The sequence below is a fragment of the Dipodomys ordii genome, unplaced genomic scaffold (genome assembly GCF_000151885.1).
Source record: "Dipodomys ordii isolate 6190 unplaced genomic scaffold, Dord_2.0 Scaffold10, whole genome shotgun sequence".
NCBI lineage: Eukaryota > Metazoa > Chordata > Mammalia > Rodentia > Heteromyidae > Dipodomys > Dipodomys ordii.
Window position 1 is genome coordinate 22297617 of NW_012267226.1, and position 13968 is coordinate 22311584.

The window sequence follows — 13968 nt, forward strand, 5'->3', positions numbered from 1 at the left end:
CCTCATCCTCCTCCTCTTCTTCCTCACCCTGTGTTTAGAGAACACCTGTCTTCGCAACCAGTATCGCTGCAGCAACGGGAACTGTATCAACAGCATTTGGTGGTGTGACTTCGACAATGACTGTGGAGACATGAGCGATGAGCGGAACTGCCGTGAGTTCTCAGGGGTGACCTGTGAGAGACAGGGCGCGGCAGGCGGGGTGGCTTCTTCTAGGCCGGGCCCTGGAGACGTTGTGCTGGCCGCCACCATGGCTGAGGCCCGAAGGGGCTCAAGGGGGGTGGGAAACAGCAAAGCACATCACACCACGCATCATGTCCTGTCTTTATATGTCATTATATCCCGTCGGTGTTCTCTCTATTCGATATCATGTCTACATTCCATTCACATGATGCAGCCGACTATCCTTTGCAATTAATAAGCACCCACAGTTGAAACAGCCAGTTTGGTGATCTGGCTTCTGATCTAGGCTTTAGCACTGTGATGAAACTGGTGACTTGGAGTAGTGCCGTTGTTTGATTTCCAAACTCAGTGCTCAGCCTTCATAGAGACAGGCAGCAGTATGTCCACACGTACTTTACTCCAGTTAGTTGGTATTGGCTGCCTGCCACACTCCAGAGAGCTAGTTAGAACGGATTAGTGATGAATGTGGGCTGGGCCGTGGAGTACCTCGCACCCAAGTCTCTGTACTGAATAGGTTTGACACTTCAGCTGAAGCACGTGACTCTAGTTAACAGTGTTTATAGATAAATAAGCAGTTACTTAAGCTTAGCTAGCCTTTCTTCACTTAATGTTTTCTGTTTGTTTGTTTTGGGTTTTGGGGGGGAGCTCTGGTCTGGTTGTTTGTTTTTTTGCTCCAGCTGGAGCTCTATCTGTGAGCCACACCTCCACTTCTGGCTTGTGGCTAGTGAATTGGCGATAAGAATCTCAATCTCACAGACTTTCCTGCTGGGGCCGGTGTTGCGGCTTGGATGGCAGCCTCTGGAGTAGCTTGGCTTACTCGGCCTGCTTTTTCACGCTGCTTCCTTTGGCAGCGCGGAAGCTGTCTTTCCCATGGGCGCTGTAAGCACGGGTTGCCAGGCCTCTGCATGCTCGGTTGGTTTAGGCCTTCATCCTGGAGCAGATGCCACATTTCCATGCCATTTCACCCTGAGAGAAAGTCTAGAGATAGGACCTCCTTGGGCTCACCCAGGCCCCGCATGACTGTGCCCTGCCCCCGTGGGCTTGCGGGAGGTGACCACGGAACCCTGTCCCCTGTCCCCTGTGCCTGTTCCGCTCCTATGCACAGATGGCGTTGATCAAGCCTCACGGGGAAGCGTGGTATCGGCAGGAGACTAGACTGAGCTCCCCAACAACATTAACAAACGGCGTTACCAGTGTGAAGTAGAAAATGGGTTTGTTACATAATCAAGGCAGGGCAGTGGTTAGCAGGTTTAAGAAAACTGCCCTGACTTTAATAATTACGGTAGAAGCAGAGAGATGTAAGGTAAATAAACCCAAGTCCAGTAGCCAGGGATAAAAGGCAGTTCACTACTACTCCCCGAGCCCCAGGCTCGCTTCCCTCGGACTGGACAAGCTGCCGGTTCCACGTGTTCGGAGGAACCAAAACCTGCACATTTAAGGAAGAGCCTGCTGGCCCCGGGACTTTCCCATAGCTGAAACACACTCTGGATGCATGTGGCTGCCTCTGTCCTCCTCCTGGTTTGGCCTGTGTCATCTGGGACTAGATTTTCTGTAATCCCATCCTGACCTGCTCTTGCTCTGCTGTCTCCCACGACCACTCGGCTCGGGTTCCCACAAGTCAGATGTGTGATGGGGTGAGGTGGTGAGGGACTCGGGGATTTGAAGCCAGTCGCATGGGGACACCCCAGAGGGGTGTCTGGGCCTTCAGATCCCTCTCCTTATAAAGAGAGAGGGGATGATGGAGATGCTGCGGCACCCTGCCCACCGCAGGCCAGGGACAGCCGTGTGCTGGGCAGAGCGCTGGAGGAGTTGGAGTGGTACCCGTCAGCCGCCAGGGAAGAGACGAAGGGTGTGCGGGGGGACACGGGAGGAGGGAGGCTGCCAGTCATTTCCCTTCCTGTTAAACAGACTCCTCCAGCTGGGCGGACGGCAGGCTCGGGGGTTTTGACGTGAGTCCCCTGCAGTCTTGTCATTTTGCATTCATCCCTTGCCTCCCACGTGAGCTCAGTTTCAGAGGAGACACGGAACCTCCAGCAGGAGCTGCCGGGCTGTCTGACAGCAGTGTTACATGTCACTCCCAGCCTCCCGCCCAGAATTCCGCTCTGTCACTCTGTTACCTTTCCTGGCGGCCCCTCTGCTACCCGGGAGGGCAACCTCGCCTTCCCCCGCCTTCCTGCAGGGCTTTTCCTGGGTCCCTGGGCTTTCTACAAAAGCCAGACACGTTCTGATCAGGAAAGGGAGGAAATCTCCGTCCGTGGTGCCAGAAGCGCCTGTCACAAGTTGAGGAAGAAAAGTGTTGTGTTTGGAGCCTGTTAGCTCTCGCTCCTATTTATTACATAGACTTCAGCCCCAAGCCTGTTTTCTTACTTAATTCCGGTTATACTCTCTTTGTGCTATGGTACTGCCAGCTAGCCCTTATCTGCACTTGATGAGAGAGGAGACAGAGGCACAGATGGTTAAGTAGGTGGCAGGAAGCCAGGTCCAAGCCCACTCTTTCTGCCTGTGATCACAAGTGTTAGTTTGCCCTCATTTGACTGCTGAGGAAACTGAGGTTTGGGGAGGTGAAAATCATCTGCCTAGGGAAGCGGAAGAATGAGGGTTAACACTTGGTCCGGACTGACAAAGAAGCCCACACCCTGCGTTTCTGGGCGGTTTTCAAAACAGCACAATTCCAGCTTCCGTGGGGAATCGAACCACCTCAATAGGAGTTTTCTAGATAAAGGCATGGCTGTCAGTGACCTGGGGGACATCTTCACATCTGAAGGGACTCAGGAGGGGAGGCAGCCCCTCGCTCCCACACAGCGTCTGGCCCTTGCAGACCCTGTTCCTATCCGACGCTGACCCCCGGAAGATGGCTCTGCTGTGGTTGTGCGCTTCTGGTTCTCATGAAGTATATTTCTTAGGTGAAATTGACGTTTGATTTCTGTGTTTGTCATTCAAGTTGGCCTCCTTCTGTGTTCTTTGGTCTTTTCTTGTTAACTCGTTTTCTGAAGGGAAGTTTGTGTCGAGGGGAATTAGCTGTCCCTCATGAGGGTCTTGTCTATCTCATTGTAGCTACCACCGTCTGTGACGTGGACACCCAGTTCCGGTGCCAGGAGTCGGGGACCTGCATCCCACTCTCTTACAAATGTGATCTTGAGGATGACTGTGGAGACAACAGTGACGAGAGGCACTGTGGTAAGAGGATGCTGCGCGCAGAGCCCCTTCTGAGCGGAGGGGACCGTGCCTGCCGGCGGGCTGCACTGACGGGCAGGGAGGGCTGGAAAAGAGGGATTTCTGAGAGTCATTTCGGGGTTCATCATCTTCCAGTTGCAGGGCCTCCCCCATCCACGAGGCAGCGTTGAGCCTTCCTTCCTCTTCCCTTCTTACAGGGCTTGTTTGTTTGTTTCGTGAGCATTTGGTTCTTCGGGTCATGCTTGATGTAGAGTTAATGGGTTGCAGAAGTAAGGAAGGAAAAGATGGGGCCTGGACTCATTACAGTCACTTACTCTTCGATTGTGCTTGTTTTCTAATTGGAAAAAGGAGAAAATGAATTCTTTTTGCCATGTAGATATTCTATCAAAGGGAAATGTGCCAGCCAGAGAGTAAGCTTCTGTTTTCTTTCACTTTGCATGTATGTTTGTGCCGGAAGTGGGGCTTGACCTTAGCTCTATTTGCTTAGCTCTACCATTTAGCTTTTTGGTAGCTAGTTGAAGATAAGAGTCTCATAGACTTCCCTGTGAAACTCATAGACTTTGCTTTGAACTGCAGTCCTCAGATCTCAGCCTCCTGAGTTTCTAGGGTTACAGACAGGAGCTCCCAGTGCCTGGCAAAGCAATGGATAGGGAGGCAGGAACTCGACCCACCCTCTCTAAGCGGGTGTGAGAGTAGCCTAGTGAAGGTTGGATCTACAGCTTTGTGAGCTGGGATTCCCCACCCCCCCGTGAGTATCATTCAGTAAATTCTGCTAAAAGTCAGCAGGCAATGTAAGCATTGATTGGAGCTTCTGCCTTCCGAATGGTAAACTTTAGGTTAGGAGAATAACGTGTTAGCAGTGTAAGCAGTGATAGGGCTTGTCTAGTCCCGTCCTTTTAATTTCCACATTCACTGACTGTGTCCATCTTCCTGATCTCCCCGGGGCGGGGGTGGGGGGAAGCGGGCTGGCTCGAGGAGGCCCAGTGAACTTGTGTCTGAGGGGGGTCTGGGACCTGGATCCTGCTTGGCAAGCTCACGCTCTTCCTGTCGCACAGAGCTGTGCTGTCACTGTCATGAGCCCTGTCTTAGTTAGCAGGCTCTGGGCCCAAACTCCTTTGTTGGCAGAGACATTATGCAATGCTCACAGTGCACCAGATGGGAGACCCATCAGCCTGAGTGAGAAGTGAGAATGGAGACCAGACACCAAGCCAGACGTGGTGATGGGTTGGTGTGGCTCTGTCTCAGTCATCCCCTCTTTCCTGTCCATCCATCCATCCATCCATCCATCCATCCATACACACACACACACACACACACACACACACACACACACACACACGGCCTGCTTCCTTTATTAGGAGCAGGTAAATGGACTCACAGGGGCTAAAAAAGGGGGAGCAGGCGGGGCTCATGATTCGTTTTAACACACAAACTAATGGCTCAGGAAACTCTGCTGAAAGTCAGAGGTGATGGAGTACATTTGAGAACACCTTCTGGGAGGACTGGCTTCCTGTTTCCATAATGGAACACGTCCATGGGGTTCGTGCTCAGTTGCGCTTCCTTCTTGCCATCTCCTCCCTACTTTTCTCCAAAGGTTGAAGTGTATTGTGAGTCTTGGTCTAGTAGAGTGGGAATCCTGTGTGTCTCCTTATTTCCAGACTCATCTCCCTCCCTCCCTGGGGCACATGGTTGACCATTCGGCTCCCATCTTCACTCCTGGCCCATTCCTGCTCCTGGGTCCTAATCCATCCCCGGGTCCCACGAACCCCTTCTCTGGAGTAGACCCTCTTCATACGCCTCAGGCTCTTTTCTCATAAATAGCTCACTCACCACCTCTGCTTGCAACCTGCTTCTAGGTCAGCCCCCTGGGCTCTGTGCTTTGCTACCCCCATTTTTTGAGGCTCGAGAAAGTTCTACTACAAAGTTCTGAGCCTCTGTTCTTTTCAGGTATAGTAAAAGTTTTAGACTGCGTAGCTCATGAGCAACAGAAGTTCATTCCTCCCGTTCTGGGCTGGGAAGTGCAAGGTCCCGATGTCCACACACTTGGTGCCTAGGAAGAGCCTGTTCTTTTCGACACGGATTTACCCTTAGTCCTCCTCTGAAGGCCTCACTCTGGTGATTAAGCTTCCATCTTCGAGTTTTGGGGACATGTTCCAACCATAGTGCCTGTCTCACAACGCCGCTAAGGACCTATTTGCAGCATCGTCTGTGGGAATTATTCTAGATGGCTTCCTGTCCTGGGTACAGCGCTCTCCTTCCGCAGTGGCTGCCTGGGTGCAAGGCTCTCTGTCCGTGCTACCTACTCCTGCTCGGTGCTGTGGGTCCCCCGCGAGCCCCTGTGAAACTGGACTCCAGTTGGGGAGGCGGGCTGGTGCCCTCACGTCTCCGTCTGTCATCCCCCCACAGAGATGCACCAGTGCCGGAGTGAGGAGTACAACTGCAGCTCCGGGATGTGCATCCGCTCCTCCTGGGTGTGCGACGGAGACAACGACTGCCGAGACTGGTCTGACGAAGCCAACTGTACCGGTCAGTACCGCCCAGACCCAGCGAGCCGCATCGCCCGCTCACGTTCCGGTTAGCCGCATGGCCTTGCGTGATCACAGGGCGTGGACTCTGGGGATTAGCTTACACGTTAGGAGCCAGCTAGTTCAGTCCATCTCAGAGAGCGGGCCTGGAATACAGAGCTGGAGTCGGAAGGCAAATGAACTCCCTTCCTCCCTGCTTGGAGGAAATCTCACTAAGAGAAATGGCAGAGGACCGACCAGCATTCTGGGTGATGTAGTTGCTTTATGTTCTGACTCAGGTCTTCTCAGTTCTTCGGGACCAGGAAGAAATACTTCACAGACTGACTCTTGGTCTAGAGACCATCCTTTTGAGCTTTACTATCTGAATAACATGAGCTAGGTGATCTTATTCAAATGGAAAAATCTGAGGATTGACCTAGATAAGTAAAACATGGACTGTGCTTATACCTCCTTGAGGTAAGATTTCATTCAAAAAATAAGTTGGGAACACCACGAATAGCAGGGGATACTAGATGGCCTAAGTTAAGGGACATGCTCATTCATGCTCACCGCATTATTTTTATGAATGAAGAGTGCGTGGTGATCATTTACCTCATGCTGTATGTACGTACGTGTGTCCGGGGGAGGGTATTAAGTAGAATCAGAAGTTAAGATGGTTGTGGAAGAATAAAAACAAATATTCTACTTAATACTTACCACTTCAGTCCTATACTTCTAGATAATTGTAATTTGTCAAAAACATGAAATAGGAAATGGAAGATCCCCAAATCCCATGTGAGGAGTAATTCCTCTGCCCGTCTCTAGATGGCACCGTTCCGTCTGCAGCCCTAAACCCCCTGCAGTGGTCTCTGGCATCCTGCGGATGCTCCAGGCTCTCGAGCAGTCTCCAGGGCTGCAGCTCTGCTCTGGGAGAGCTTCTGGAAAGTGCTTTTCTAAGTGTGAAGAAAAGCAGCAGAATGGCTGCCATGATCCCAGGGTGCGCGTGCGTGCTGCCTGGAAGCCTGGGTTCGGATGGATAATTGGGTGATAAATGGGGAGGGTACCCGTGGGCAGCTCAGTCTGTAGATTGCAGGATGATTGAACAGCTCGTTAGCACAACCACGTTGGTCCAACTCATGTACCGGCAGTGAGTACTAGTCTTCCAGAATGAATTCACGGCTCCAGTTCCGTGGGCGGGCTGTCATACAGACTCTGGCTTTTTATCTCTGGTTTTCTTCTGCCAGGGCTCGTCAGGGAAAGTTTAGAGCTTTGCCATTCAGCTGCAGCCTGGTTCCAATGGCTGTTCTTGCAAAGATGGGTTTCTCCTCTTCCTCTGTTCAGCTGAGGTTTTCTTCCCAGGCTGGCTTTGAACTGTGATCCTCAGATTTCAGCCTGCTGAGTAGCTAGGATGACAGGCATGAGCCACTGGTGCCTAGCACCTTTCCTTGTTGGAGTCCACAGGTTAAATTGCTTTCTTCCCCCACCAGTGCTTGGTGAAGGCCTTTGGTCCTGTGCTCTAGTGGGGCTTGGTGACTCCAGGAGGGTTGAAGTCTGAGAATTAGGCAGGGCTTATGTAATGACCTCTATCAGAAACTCCAGCTGCCTCTCCGGACCACTCGCTGTCAGAGCCTTTCCACTCCTGCAGTTGTGGCCAATCCATCAGAGAGCCAGAATTCTTTTCTTCCCTTAGAACTTTAGCTTGGATTAAAAATCAACCCTTTCCATGTTGATGATCTTAAAACTATTTATTGGGGCTGGGAAGGTGGCTCAGTGGTAGAGCGCTTGCCTTGCATGCCTGAGGCCCTGGGTTCGATTCCTCAGCACCACATAAAGAAAAAAGCCGGAAGTGGCACTGTGGCTCAAGTGGTAGAGTGTTAACCTTGAGCTGAAGAGCTGAGGGACAACTCCCAGGCCCAGAGTTCAGGCCCCACGACCGGACCCCCCCCCAAAAAAAAAAGAGTCAGCAGAGTTGTCTGCCTGGGCTGGCTTAAAAAAAACAAAAACAAAAACTATTTATTGAACACAATGATTTACCCTGCACTCAAAAATCACATAGCTTCTAAATTAGAAAAATCCAGAAGGGGGCTGGGAAGGTGGCTCAGTGGTAGAGCTCTTGCCTTGCATGCATGAGGCCCTGGGTTGGACTCCTCAGCACCACATAAGCAAAAAGAAAAAAAGCCTGAAGTGGCGCTGTGGCTCAAGTGGTAGAGCGCTAGCCTTGAGCTGAAGAGCTGAGGGACAGCGCCCAGGCCCAGACAGAGTTCAGGCCCCACGACTGGACCCCCCCCCTAAAAAAAATCCAGAAGAAAGACAATATGTTCCACATTCTGGTCCATCTTGGCCACTTGAGTGTGGTTGTGTGAAGTGTTGGATCTTTCTGGTCTCGGTCTGGGATGGAAGCCGGAGATCTCGGATATGCCTCCCAGAATTATCATTTGGACACCATACTAGCGCTTTGAAATTGTTTCCAATTAAAAAAGAAATGCATAGCCAGAATAATAATAAGTAGATTAGTATGCTAATTAGTTTAGGTAACTCTATGTGTTATGAAAGCAGAGAAGGCTTTCATGAAGAATATATATCTTTTAATGTTATCAGATACCTATACTCAAAAGTATTCCAAGTAATGGCAGAAACTCAAGTAATATACTTTATTTATTCCTCTTATCTACGTTAGAAGGTATGTTTGTTTACAGATGTTTATTGGATTCTGAGTGCCAGATATAGTGGATGTACAGATTTATTTATGTGCTACCCAACACTGCTTTGGTCTTCTGAGAGATGCAGGGACACAAATAATGGATCACTCCTTGCTCTAAAATAGTGCGAGGAATCAGATTTGCTGTCCTTCTGACAAAAAAAAAAGCCCAAATTCAGTCCTGGAGGACTGTAAGCCAATGTCCCCAACCTCTGAGCAGTTCATTTCTAGTCAATTGAATAAAAAGCTACATTTGCTCTCAACAACCCAGTGTGGTTTGTTTTATGTTCTTCTGTTACAAAGATGCCTAGTCACACAGTTAAATTAATGGGGGGCCCATCCAGTACCCTTTCCCCATTCACACTTTTTGTTGTTGTTGATGGTAGTGGTTATAGGGCTTGAACTCTGAGCCTGGATGCTGTCCCTGAGCTCTTTTGCTTAAGGCTAGCACTCTACCACTTTAGACCACAGTTCTACCTCTGGTTTTCTGGAGATTAGAGTCTCACAGACTTTCCTACTCGGGCTAACTTTGAACCTCGATCCTCAGATCTCAGCCTCCAGGTCTTAGCCATGGCCTATAGCCATAGTTGTAGTTTAGTATTAGTTGACTATTGACGTCATCATCTTGTTGTATCCATGATGAAAATTCATTATAGGTTTGCATGTATGTATGAGGAGAGGGTCAGAACTATGCAAAGTCTGAGGCATCCATGGACTCTCTTAGAATATAATAACCATCTCCTGTGGCTAAGGCAGGACTAGCGTGCAGGGTTCCATGCAGGTGGTACACAGTGCACAGTGGGCAGACACATAGCTCTCTGTTTTCAAGGGAGTAGGTGTTTGTACTGCTGGTTGGGTTTGAGGAACATTTAGGCGCTTGAGCTGAGATGTTAGGAACATTAGGAAATGACTTCCAGGTGGCCTTAACCCACGTGTGCAAGTGAGCCTGTTCATTCTTCAGTGACAGCTCCTCTAGCTTCTTTGTTTTTCTAAGTGGTTGTTATGTGTCATTGGTCAGTAGACGCTGCTTTTCCTTATACATAAGACCAGGCAGATGGTTCTGTGCTCTGAGGCCTGCTTGCTTGGAAACCTCGGGTGAATCTGTTACGGTTTGGGGGCCTGAAATGTTTCACATTTGAATGGGGAGTTTCCTGTAGCATTATATAAAGCCCCGGCCCTTCAGAGCTTAGGGGAGCCCCGAGCTGGTAGCCTCAGGAGGTGAAGCTGGGGGACCCCACACCGTGGCTGGGTGAGTGAGGGGCTTCTGTGAGGGATAACGCGCGAGGCATGGTAGGAAGAGGACAGGCTTTGGACGAGGACAGCCCTGCTGTGAGTTCCTTACTCTCTCCCAGCTGTGGAAGGGGAGTACTGTGGTGCCTACTCTATGCTCCCTTAGAAGAAGTGACTGTTGGGCGTGAGCCTGGGGGCCTGTGCCGTGGCGTAGGCAGCACCGTGTAGCCGACACGGAGCCCTGCCCACTGTGGCTCCGATGCTCTATCGCCCCTCGGAGGAGCCGCTCGGGTGCCGCAGCCATTCAGGCTCGGTGCCCCCTGTGCAGTTGGAGGGGGGGCGGAGGGCGGGCGTGACGCTGTCCTCTCTCTGTTGGCAGCTATGTACCACACCTGCGAGGCCTCCAACTTCCAATGCCACAACGGGCACTGCGTCCCCCAGCGCTGGGTGTGTGACGGCGATGCGGACTGCCAGGACGGCTCTGACGAGGACCCAGCCAACTGCGGTACGCACGGTGCCTGGCCCCCCGGGGAGCTTCCGCACGGTGGGGTCTGCCGCGGCGGCAGAACAAGCCCACCCATGCCGCGGCCTGCTGCCTGCCCTGTGGTGTATCAGGACGTGGCGTCCAGTCTTAACTCTCCAGCAGCCGTGTAACATTTCACCCCACCACAGAACAACACACGTCAGGTGTCCGGTGGCTCTCACCTGTCATCCTAGCTACCCAGGAGGCTGAGATCTGGGTAGGAAAGTCTGTGAGACTCTCAACCCCAATTAACTATCAAAAAACCTGGAATTGGTAGAATGCTAGCCTTGAGCATAAAAAAGCTCAGGGATGGTGCAAAGGCCCTGAGCTCAAGCCCCGGTACTGGCATAAACACAAAGTATATTGTGAATAATTTATAATGATAAAGTGAAAACTCAGGTAAGTAAAACAAAGAAATGTACATATTCTGGGCCAGCTTCAAACCTTGATTGTCAGATCTCAGCCTCCTAAGAAGCTAGGATTATAAATATGAGCCACTGGTGCCCCGCTCCTACTGTGCTTTTTGTCATTAGTAGAGAATGTATGAAAAGTTCACTCCAAAAGACTCTGCTGTGTTAGGCCATTAGCAGCCTCGTGCATCTGTTCTTCCTGCCTGTTGATTGCATTTGGAACCCCTGAGTGACACACAGCATTCCACCCTCTTCAGTATAAATGCTCACCACGATGTTCACATGGTGACAAGATCCACCGACTCATTTCTTAGAATGTATTGCTGTCTTTAAGTGACATAACTGTATAGACAAATAGAAATGAACCCTTGTCCTATTTTATACCAATAAGATGCTGTGCATGTTACTCTCCACATTTATGTTGTTGTTGTTACTCACATAGTTGTATTTCTGGCACAGAACTATGCCCAGAGCCCTTCTTTAATCACGTGTAGCTATCCAGTGCCATTTGTGGAACAAGCCTCTGCTGGCAGAGATGCCGGTGGTTTTGCATCTATTACAAGGTGTTGTAATGGAATACCTCTTCTTCCATTCAATATGGGTTGAAGGTGGAACACATTTCTACGTTTGGAATTGCTGGACCTCAGCATATAGACACTGGTCATTTTGCTAGCCGTGGGTGCCGTCTCTTTAGGGAGGGTGCAGGTGGGTGTTCTGCCCAAACGTACTCGAGTGCTGGCCTGTTTCCTCCGCTTCATTCTTCCCCATCCTTGGGTTAAATTTCAGAGAAGAAGTGCAATGGGTTCCACTGTCCAAACGGAACGTGCATCCCATCCAGCAAACATTGTGACGGTCTGCGTGACTGCTCGGATGGCTCGGACGAGCAGCACTGTGGTGAGTTGTCCCCACCGCCCCCCCCCCAGGGCTTGCAGGGCCCAGTGGGAGCCTGGACCCAGTGCTTCGATTTCTTCACTACCTTCTTGGCCTTATGGATGGGGGGGCGGGGGAAGCGGGGGTGGATCGTGGGTGAGTTCCCCTCTGGGGGATGTTCCTGTTTCACTCCTGTGTCTTCTGCGAATCAACAGCTTGTTTTTGCCAGTCCACTTCTTCTGTGTTTCTCGGTCTTGCTGGATATCACTTGGGAAGCATTTCTAGGCCAGGCACCCATTCCTACCCCATTTTCTTTAGACCCACAAGGATGACCTTTTCAGCGTTGTGTATCTTGAACTCACCCGAGACGCTTTAGAAGTCACGGGTGCCTGGACACCACCTCCGGACATGCCTTGCAGGCCGCAAAGGCCCTCAGAATCATTTGGCCCGTGACAGGATGCACACGTGTGCTTCTTGTAAGCTCCTTGTGGGCTGCCAGTGAGCGCCTGCCTGTGTCGAGTGCTTTTGTATGACCTAGCAGTGATGGCACAGAGTGTTGCAATGGTAGCCCTAGGCAGAAAAACGGTTCCCTACTCCTGAGCACAGGCTAGGGTTCAGAGATCTTTTTTTCTGAAGTATTCCAGGCAATTCTAAAATGCATTCCATGTTCTGAGCTGGCTTAGGGCAGCAGTGGACAAGATTCTACCCCTACCTGGTGCTTTCAAATGACACTGCATTTGAACACAGTGGCTCTTGTTTCTTGCTTACTTACTGAATGGAGCATCACTTACTGGTGACACTTGAAGAGCTGCCAGTCATTGTTCTCTGCATTCGTTGGGGTTTTCCAGAGAAATGAGCAGCAGTGTGCAGGTAGTTGGCCTGCCCGATTATGGAGGCTGGCTGGTTCAAATCTGCAGGGTCAGGTCCAAGAGGTGTCGGGCTGGAGACCCAAGAAAGAGCTGGTGGTGGTCAGCTCTGAAGGCCGTGGCCTGCCTTGTGCTCATGTGGCCTTTCCTGTCCACATGCATGCCCAGCGACTTGTGCAGACGCCTGTCCTGTGCTCATGTGACTTCACCTGACGGGAGTCACCTTGTTAGCCATGTTAAGCAGACACCATCTCCACTTGCAATCACTTTAGAGTCTGGGGCTTCAGCATAGGAACAGGAGAGGCCCCGATTCACTCCAGAGCCCCGGTGCCTTGCGCCAGCCCCTCCGAGAGACGGCGTCACAGCCCGGTGATGGCAGCTGGCTCTGGGCTTCAGCTTCGGTGTCTCCCTTATCAGCCACGCGTGGTGGGGCCACGTGCGTGCTCATTCCATAAACAGAGGCAGCAAAAACTCACTGTGCTGCCTTGGGGGCGGAGGGACGCACCTTGCCCCGTGCTTAGCTCTGGGCTGGGCACAAAGCAAGTACTCCATCCAGGATGCCGTCAGCACTGTCTCCTGACTGTGTCTGACCTGGGCATTCGCCCTGGGCTGCAGAGCGAGCTGCTGCCCCTGGAGCTCATATTCCCCTCCCCCTTCCCCTCCCCCCCAGAGCCCCTGTGCACACGCTTCATGGACTTCGTGTGCAAGAACCGTCAGCAGTGCCTGTTCCACTCCATGGTGTGTGATGGCGTCATTCAGTGCCGCGACGGCTCGGACGAGGACCCCGCTTTCGCAGGGTGCTGTGAGTGGCAGGAGGCGTGGGAAGGGCACTCGTGGAGGGGGGAGGGGACTTGGGGGAGGGGGAGTCACTCATGGTCACAGAGGCTTGGCTGCCCTGGAGTGGACCATGGTGTGTGTTAAAGATCTTTGCCCAGTGCACGAGTCTGTAGGTCCCAAGTTAGCTGGCTTTCTTAAGGAGCGCTTCTTTGGCCTGGTTGTGGTGGTCCATGCGTATAATCCCAGCTACCCAGGAAGCTGAGATCCAGAGGATCATTGTTATAGACCAGTCAGGGCAAGAAAGTTCACTGGAATCCACCTCCACAGTAAGCAGCAAGAGGCAGGGCTGAAGACCTGAGACGAAGTGAATGTTTAGAAAGGGAAACAGGGTTGCTTCTGGTACCTGAAGACAGGCTTTGGCCTAGCATGGCGGTGTACTCCTGTAATTCCAGCTATTCACGAAAGCAAAGATGGGAGAATACAGTTCCAGGTTAGTCCAAGGTTAGTTGGGGACTCTTTGTGAAAAACAAAAAACTACAAGCAAAAAGGACTGTGGAGTATGGTCATGCTCAAGCCCGAGTTCAGTCCCCAGTACCAAAAACACAACAACAACAACAGGCGAAAGACAAAGAAAACAGAAAAGACAGGCTGCTTTGTTGGAAGCTGGTGGACACCGCCGTCCTGGCTCCTGGCACCTGTGCCCGCCGCCCGGCCTGAGCAGCGAGACCCCCCCCCC

The 13968-nt window shown here is 51.5% G+C and overlaps 1 protein-coding gene across 1 annotated transcript in view; it reads left to right on the top strand.

Annotated features, from left to right (window-relative positions):
* The window catches only part of Sorl1 (sortilin-related receptor, L(DLR class) A repeats containing), a 104656-nt gene that overhangs the window by 64077 nt on the left and 26611 nt on the right, over positions 1 to 13968 (top strand). Inside the window, exons 25-30 of the mRNA XM_013009510.1 lie at positions 39 to 152; positions 3235 to 3357; positions 5761 to 5880; positions 10166 to 10291; positions 11506 to 11613; positions 13126 to 13257. Of these exons, the coding sequence (XP_012864964.1) occupies positions 39 to 152; positions 3235 to 3357; positions 5761 to 5880; positions 10166 to 10291; positions 11506 to 11613; positions 13126 to 13257 (723 nt within the window). The remainder of the gene's footprint in view (positions 1 to 38; positions 153 to 3234; positions 3358 to 5760; positions 5881 to 10165; positions 10292 to 11505; positions 11614 to 13125; positions 13258 to 13968) is intronic.